Raw genomic sequence first — 9604 nt, 5'->3', positions numbered from 1 at the left:
TAAAAAGAATAAGGTTCTAAATCGTTATATACATAACATTTGAAAGAGTTTATATATATACATATATATATATATATATATAAACCTCAGTTTGCATATACATTTATATATACATATATATAAACCTCAGTTATATATATATATATACATATATATAAACCTTATTTTATATATACATTATATATATATATATATATATATATATATAGAGAGAGAGAGAGAGAGAGAGAGAGAGATAGAGATAGATATATAGATAGATATCTACCATTATCATTTTTATCTTATTTTCTTATGATTTCTCATCATATATATATATATATATATATATATATAGAGAGAGAGAGAGAGAGGGGGAGGGAGAGAGAGAGAAAGAGATAGATAGATTTTGCTCAAGCTGATGATGGCAGAGATTTATTTACTATCTCATACATTAAACTGATAGATCTTTTTAAGAGTCCAACCGCCCCTTTTAGTGCAATTGTTGTATATCTCTCGCACTTGGTTGGTTATTTAGCAGATAGTATTTAAAAGAGTCCAGTTGCCCCTATGATTACAAGAATGATTTCCGTTTCTTTTCATATCATAAGATTTCGTTATTTTTCCCTCTCAGCTCTGTTTACACCAGCGTCATTTGAGGTATTTATCTGTGCTCATTCAAAGATATCTCTGTTTCTATATCGAATTCACTTCCATTTTTCTCTGCCATCTTCTTCGTTTTCTTTTTGTTGTTGTTCTTCATATCCGTTTTCGGTAAATCCGACAATCTATTTGTTGATCCATGAACGAGTCCAAACCTTGAACCCTCAACGCAAGCAGGCAATTCTGATCGCCAACTATTTTGCGTGAGCACTTTTTCCGGGTTATCTTTTGGTGTCAGAGGGTTCAGTATTCGTTCGTGATAAATCTTAAGCCTTCTCTTCTCTTTGAGATCAGCTGATTTCTCTCGTCGAATTGCAAGGGTTCTGTCTGACATCGTACGAATAAACTTCCTGCGAAGAAATAAAAACGAAAGAGTGAAAATTATATTTAGTATCGTTATAGCACATGCTTTGTAAACATGATCACTCTTTTGATAAGCTTGGTCAGTCATGCAAAAATATAATTAATGAACAATCATATACTTATATACCAACATCGAGGCCTAAACAATTACACGCAAACTGTTATCAATAGAAGACCAATATTTTGAAAATGAGTGTCTGTTCCTCTTAACGGGGTATTTTTAAGAAATATTTACAGCTTAATTATCGCACTATTAAGTTATATAAATGAGAAGTTTGAATTCTGCATTTATATATTTTTAGTAGTCTATCCCTGCTTTGTTCGAGCCTTATGTACTGTCCATAACTTTATGTATATATATATATATATATATATATATATATATATATATATATATATATATATATATATATATATATATTCAAAAGTTTGACTCATGTCCAGGTAACCTACGTTTAAAATTTCAAGTGTTTAGACCCAAAATTGGTGAAAGATTTTAGTAGAGTCTGCAAAGTTAAATTCTTAAAACTTTGACTTTTATGACGCTAAATTTTCGCCCCCAAAACTGATTTAAATGTTTGTTGCATGTCTGAATACCTTTCGTGTAAAATTTCAAATGTTTAGATCCAAAATTTGCTGAGTAGTTTGTTAGAGACCGCAAAAGTTAAATCTTTTGAACTTTTACCCCATTAGCAGCTAAATTTTCGCCCAAAGAACGATTGAAAAGCTTTCCTTGTGTCCGAATACACTTTATGTAAAATTTCATGTGTTTAAACCAGAAATTGGCTAAGTAATTTGGTAAAGACCGCAGTGGTCAATTTTTGCCTCCTTAATATTTATTGTTTTGGGCTCAAATACAATTTATAAATTTGATCCATATCCAAGTAACCTACATCTAAAATTTCAAGTGTTTAGATACTAAAATGGGCGGAGGAGTTTGTAAGAGTTTTCAAAGGTAAAATCGTTTAACTTTGACCTCTTGAAAGCCAAATTTCTGGCTGAAAACTGATTAAAAAGATTTTTTCAAATCTCAATACCCCTTATGTCAAATCTCCAGTATGTATTCTGAAAATTGACAGAGTAGTTTGGTAGAGAAATGTACACACAGATGATTTCACTTTTATAGATATATAGATTACTATCCCAAGTAGATCAATTTCATATAAATATCCCCATACATACACACACATATTGTGTTTATATTTTTTATAAGTTCACAAAAAAGTTTATATAATAAGTGTGGTTTAATAATAAACTGTTTACTATTCTATAATTTAAAAAATAGACTGTATGCTATTATTTAATTTCCTCTAACAATTTTTGTGATTAAACCAATCAAACTTCTAAGCTCAATGCTTGATATTCATACCCATCTCTGAAAAACACAGGGTTTTTTTATTAAAGCCGGCAGCACCTCATTTGCATATGAGGTAACGAGAAATCTCGTTATTGCACGAGACCCACTAGCATATAATTAGACGCAGTTTCCAGTATTTTTTTTTTTTTCGTTTTTATTTTTACTTGGGACCGGACCCTTCATGCTGCAACGAAATTAGAGATTTGTTCCATTTTTTATCTGTATTTATTTTATATTTATTTTATATTTATTTTATATTTATTTGCTTACAAGCCGCGCATTTAATTGCAATTACAATAACGTAAAAATATACAATACTACCTGAACTTATAATGCTATATTTCAGGAGAGTAAAAAATGGATCTTGGATTTACTTTTAACGGGCACATAACTCTGCCCATTCCGAAATTTTTTTTTTTTTTTTTGGGGGGGGGGGGGTAATATATAAATAGCATAAACATTAGTGAATAAAAGTATATATATATATATATATATATATATATATATATACATGTGTGTGTGTGTGTGTGTGTGTGGTTGTAAATTAATCTTACATAAAGCATTACCGCTCTTGATATAAATAACGTATGCATCGATCTGAATTAATTCATTTTTTATTCATTTTATAGGCATTCTTACAAATAATAGCTAATATATATTATTATAAAAATACTCGGGGCTTTCCTGGCCTTCGGGTCGAGATCACAGTGCTGCACTTTGTCAGTGGAGGAGAAATCCTTCACGACTGAGACAATTTTTAATTTTTGTTCCTTTTCTCCACGTTAAACAACGACCCTGGTGTCTAACTCTGTCCCGTGTGGAGGCATTGTAAATAGGTATAAATTATTATAAAAATAAATATAAATAAATATAAAGCTACCATTATTATAAAAATAAATATAAATAAATATAAAGCTACCATTATTATAAAAATAAATATAAATAAATATAAAGCTACCATTATTATAAAAATAAATATAAATAAATATAAAGCTACCATTATTATAAAAATAAATATAAATAAATATAAAGCTACCATTATTATAAAAATAAATATAAATAAATATAAAGCTACCATTATTATAAAAATAAATATAAATAAATATAAAGCTACCATTATTATAAAAATAAATAAATATAAAGCTACTATTATTATAAAAATACAAAAACAAATCGTAAATTTAGAAGTAGAGCTTTAACCCCATGATGTTGCTAGTCTCAGTCTTTTCGTCATACATAATATTATGGCATGTGTTTTTCAGAATTGCCCGATCTATTCCCTACATCCTTTGTTCCATAGCGTTTCTCTCGCTATCTATTCTAGTGGTCTCCATCAATTCGCTGTTTTAATCCCTCCTTTTAAAACGTCTTCCTATTCTAGTAACTTAGTTCCAAGAACTGCATCTTTCCTGTTCACTTTTTCTTTCACTACAACCTTTGTATCTTTGTATCTTAAGACCTCTCTATATAACTAACTCCTGTCTTTGCGATAATTATATTTCGTTCTCGTGGGCTCCTTACACTAAGTGGCTTCACGCCTGGTTTCGAGCGATTTTCATTAAAAACTACTTCATTATTTACTTCCGATAAAACTGCCATCATATTTTTATTCATTATTCTCGAATTATTATTCCAAATACTGTAATTTATGTGCCTGGGAGTGTTCTTGGATAGGTTTTGTATCGTAATACAACTGATGAGTATTGAAAATCGATAATCGAATTAATCCGATTAAAGAAGAAACAATCAAACTTTGATCAAAGTGAAAACTTTTATGCAGCATGAGTCTATTTCAGAAGTTTTATCACCGCACAGGCATAAGGGCTTCACGTATAAAATCAGCGGTAGGTTTTTTGATAACACAGGGGCGTGTTCGAAATTAATCTTTCTATTTAGAGCACAATTGATCCATGATACTTACCTTTGCAATCTACATTATAATTAAAGTCATTATATAAAACATAATTCCATAAATCCAGCAGTAGATTCTCCACAAAGTAACTGCTAGAAGACGTTTGAGCGTCCTCCTAGTAAACCGCAGTAGTATCCCGAATAGTCAGTCAATTAATTTGATTGACGAATAAGCGATTTCACCGATTTCGATGACAATAAAAGTATTAAAGTGTCAAAAATTTATTGATCTTCATTCAATCCTGGCCAATGCCGGATCGCCTGGTTAGTATATATATCAGAGAGGCGGTAGCACTCTCTATATAGGGATGGCCCGTACACGCCTATATACGCCTACAAAACAAAACTATCCAAATCTCAACTAAAATCAACTTATAAGTTTCAAAAAGCACATATTCTTACAGAGAAGTGTCTTACGAATCCAGCGAGTGTCAGAACGTCGGTTAAAATCTCAAAAGAGAGCAAAAAAAAAAGGGTACAAAAATGGCCAATCGTTCTTCTTTCTTCTTTCTTCTTTCTTCTTTCTTTTTCTTCTTTCTTCTTTCTTTTGAGACGATGTATATCGGTGTACGAACGGTCTCTGACAACAGTTCAAGCATCAATCGACTGCTCTTTACACGGAGAAGTGCAGTGACCCATCGCTTTTTAGCTAACTCCATAATTAAATAAGATTACGTGTAATAACAAGTTTTAAACACTATATACCCAATGTAGACAGACCACTTCGAACACGGAACTTCTCTCAAAAGTGACAACTCCAAATAATACACCGGATGCTCACAGACGTTCCAGTTTGCCAGTGGCCTATATTTCTTGGACGCTGAATATTTGAGGTGAACGTTAAGGTTTTTTCTTTAAACAGTAACCCACCAGCGTTAATGAAACCACGAAATCTTTATCTCAGTTGATCAAAATTGTTATAAGAGTAACCTATCAGCAAGTACGACGTCAAAAAACAATGTTATAAAAACAAATAATTCTTCAGATTTTGGACTGTAAAATATGTACAAAATGTCAATGCTGTGACCAGGATTCGAACCTAGGTTAGCACGGCCACAACGTGGGGTCCTAACCTCTAGACGATCACGGCTAACACTGACGTCTGTCGCTCTTGGCAGAAAGACACATGACTACTGTCAAACTATTGAAAAATAAGGAGGAAAGTTGAAATTCTCACGCATGCGCAAAAATACACTATAGCAACCATTGTTAAATGCAGCTGAATCTCTTCGCTCGCTAAGAAAAGTAGATCAGACCAGTTCTTCTAAGAACTCACCAAACGCCAAAGGAAATAAGTTAAATTAACCGCAAAAGAAACTGAAAGAAAGTCATCTTCTAAGAACTCACTGGAAGCTGACCAAAAAGAATCAAAATCCAAGCCCTAGCCACAAAAATAACTAGATATTGTGGCTACTATACACAATCTACTAATAAAAACAAGTAAGTTTTCTAAAATAAACTACTATAAATTAACCAAGTAACCTCACCCTGTCACTGATTAGGACTTCATATAAAGATAACAACTACACTATTTGTGTATATACCGTTCCACACTTTAACTATTGGTGACGGGGCAGTATCTCAATTCTACGAGAGTTGTCTTGCTATAAGATAAGTGATATTATAGTATGATACACATTAGTGTTATATGTTTACATTTAATAAAAAATGTCAAAGTCATCACGTAGTAAAAAAGCTCAGAGAAATATAGACTATGAAAAAAACAAAGTCAAGATATTATCTGAGCAAAAAGAATACCATCAGAAAAATGCTGAAATAATAAAAATTAAGTATCATGCAAATCCTGAGGCAAAGAAGGCTGCCTCACGTGCTGACTCAAAAGCACGGTATAACAGGGATCCCGAGGGGAAAAACTGCCTCACGTGCTCTTTATAACAAAGAACCAGAAAAAAAGAAGGCTGCCTAACGTGCTCTTTATAACAAAGAACCAGAAAAAAAGACGGCTGCCTCACGTGCTCTTTATAACAAAGAACCAGAAAAAAAGAAGGCTGCCTCACGTGCTGACTCAAAAGCACGGTATAACAGGGATTCCGAGGGAAAAAAGCTGCCTCACGGTCTCTTTATAACAAAGAAACAGAAAAAAGAAGGCTGCCTCACGTGCTGACTCAAAAGCACGGTATAACAGGGATCCCAAGGGGAAAAAAGCTGCCTCATGCACAAACTATTATAAAAAGACCTAAAACCCAGCAGAAAGCGACCTGCTACTAATGGAGGCGGCAATGAGCCGCCTCCTAAAAAAGCCAATACTATCATGAATGTAAGTTTAAAAATAAGACTGTAAGTAAAAATACTAATTAACAAGAATAAAAAAGCATTGGAAATGCAAAAGGATATAGGGATGGTATGCCAAAAAGTATACAAACAAGATAGCTATGAATGGCTAGGCACATGGAAATAGAATTGCATCCAAAGTATAGCCCTATAGCTTTTTACAACCGTAATGATGGCACGGAATGAAGATTGGAGAAAAGCTATAGGGCTATACTTTGGATGCAATTCTATTTCCATGTGCCTAGCCATTCATAGCTATCTTGTTTGTATACTTTTTGGCATACCATCCCTATATCCTTTTGCATTTCCAATGCTTTTTTATTCTTGTATGTATGTATATATATATATATATATATATATATATATATATATATATATATATATATATATATATATATATATGAGTAACTGCGCTAACTAGCTAAAAGTGTTCTTTTGGTAACCACGCATATAAAGACCACATTTTTTTAGTTGGCGCAATTACCCCGGCCTGACGTGATTACCCAAAAGTACTATATATATATATATATATATATATATATATATATATATATATATATATATATATATATATATATATATTGATAGTTAGTCTTTATAAAGGCACGTTGGATTAAAAAAATTTTCTTCTTTGTTTTTCTGTGAGTTTTTCGATCTGCCGAGCATTTTCCTCGTTTCACTTGGTCAGTTGTGTATTAAATTGCTGAGTAATTTTTTCTCACCCTTTTTCTTCACAACAAAATAACTAAATGACTTTTATCGATGAATAAATACCCAAATAAAATTAATTACATATAAAAAGGCAACAGAAAAAAAGCCTATTTAAAAACAATAAAAGCGCACATAAACAATCGCTGACAAAAGATCGCCCGGCAACCTAATACACAACTGACCAACTGAAACGAGAAAAATGTCAGGTAGATTGAGAAAACCAACAGAAAAATAAAGAAGTAAATCTGTTGCATTTAATCGAACGTGCATTGATATATATATATATATATATATATATATATATATATATATATATATATATATATATATACATATATATATATATATATATATATATATATACTAGCAAAAGTACCCGTCGTTGACTGGGTTTAAAAACAGCCTACAGAAAATGGACTCTGATTTATGAAAGTATGATAGGTTATGAAAAGGAGTTGTAAAGAGATAGCTTCGAATTTGGGGGTATCAAAACGAAAGCAAAATATGATGAAAGTAAAAATAAAATAGACAACACCCATAATTTATTATACCATACCTGTTCACACTGAAACACTTATCACAATAGTCTGTGGATCTATATTAAAAAACCTTGTTAAACTTTGTGACATATTTACATTCTATGGAGGCCAGGTGCAAGCGAACACCCCATAATTTTATTATACCATATTTCTTCAAACCCAAACATAATTATCAAAGTATACTTACGCAGATAGATATGAAGAAGGTTTTTTATATATAGATGTACATAAGAAAACTTTTAGAAGTATGTTCAACTTAAATAGGGATGGTATGATAAAATTGTGGGGTCTGCGTTCGCGCCTGTACTCCATGGAAATATGGCACAAGCTTTAATAAAGACTTTTCATATCTATTTGCGTAAGTATACTTTAGTAATTATGTTTCAGTTTGAAGAAATATGGTATAATAAAATTATGGGGTGTTCGTTCGCACCTGACCTCCATAGAATGTAAGTATGTCACAAAGTTTAACAAGGTTTTTTAAAAGGGGTGAGGGCCCATAATAACACCTTAACGTTAACCTTAATTTACGTTAGATTTTATTTATTTTTTTGAGTTGGATCATATTGTGTCGAATTAATTCACCTCATAAATTCACGTTCTTATTAAAGTGAAAGCCAACAAAAAAAAGTCGGAACTTTAGACAATTCTCGACACAAATTTTGCAAACTGTTTTTTTCCTTCTCCACTTGCACGTGGCACTCTTTCGAAAATAGATAAATAGATAAATAATAAAAATAAGAACGTTACGTGTTATCGTGTCAAAAGAAGGAAAAAATCCTGCTCACGTGATTACGTGTCTTTTTAAAAACGTTTACATAACCTTTTTATTTTTATTTATATATCTGTTTAAGCTTTTTTGTCAGTGTACTAGAAGGAATCCAGTTGATTACAACTCTTTCTGCGTGTTCTTTACATTACAATAGTACAACCCTGAATCCGACGGCGCAATACTACACCGTTCAATACTGTAAAACTGAAACGAAGCTGTTCTGCTTGAAAAGGGTGCCATTTTCTTCTTATTCATATTTATATCGATTCTTTGCTTTAAAAAACTAAATAAATTACGTGTTTACTTTTTTAATATCCCATTTTGCTGTTTCGGATTATTTTACTAAAGTAAGTAAAGCTTCATTATTTTTCAAAACTGTTTTTGTTTCTTTGTCTTTGAATATTTCGTCGATATTATTTAGTAAGAGTGTTTAGCAGAAACGCCAACAAACGACTACTCGATAAAATAAATATACAAGAAATAAATGTTACCATAGTCAATAAAAGTTAAGTTCATGTTTTTATTTTGTTTTGAAATAGTTTTTAATGCTCTTTACTTGAAATAATTTCAGCGAACCGAAATTAAAACGAAATTTGAGGCGATAACTACTGAAATGAATTTTTATATAAACTACACGTGACATAATAGAATATTACTCAAGCACAAAATAACGGAAAACATTCAAATATGTTTATAAATATTTCTTACGTTGACGGAACTCTCTTAAATTGTTAACACAGAATGCTCAGATGCCCCTCCTTCAAATTGAAAACAAAACTCTCTATTTCAAAGTCACTGCCATTTTGATTTTTTTTATAAAACCGGTTCGTGAATTAAAAAAAAATTGTTACAAACTACTTAAAAATACAAACCAATGAACTTTTCTACCATAAAAGTAACTTTTATTGACTATGATAACATTTATTTCTTGTATATTTATATTATTATATATATAACATTTTCTCTTTGTAAGTAAATATCATTTTGTTGGTCAGTCTTGGCTACGAATGGAAACACAGT

At 31.3% G+C, this 9604-nt stretch overlaps 1 protein-coding gene across 2 annotated transcripts in view; it reads right to left on the bottom strand.

Moving 5' to 3' along the window:
• Window positions 1-311: 311 nt before the first annotated feature.
• LOC145286423 (uncharacterized) overlaps window positions 312-9604 on the bottom strand; it is a 117535-nt gene continuing 108242 nt past the window's right edge. For both annotated transcript variants that reach the window (XM_080135342.1, XM_080135343.1), the window contains one exon: window positions 312-989. In XM_080135342.1, the coding sequence (XP_079991468.1) occupies window positions 641-989 (349 nt within the window). In that variant the 3' untranslated portion in view covers window positions 312-640. The remainder of the gene's footprint in view (window positions 990-9604) is intronic.

The sequence above is a fragment of the Euprymna scolopes genome, chromosome 10 (assembly GCF_053919585.1).
Source record: "Euprymna scolopes isolate OS-2025 chromosome 10, ASM5391958v1, whole genome shotgun sequence".
NCBI lineage: Eukaryota > Metazoa > Mollusca > Cephalopoda > Sepiida > Sepiolidae > Euprymna > Euprymna scolopes.
The sequence above is the reverse complement of the archived record's forward strand: the minus strand, read 5'-3'. Positions and strand labels throughout refer to the sequence as shown.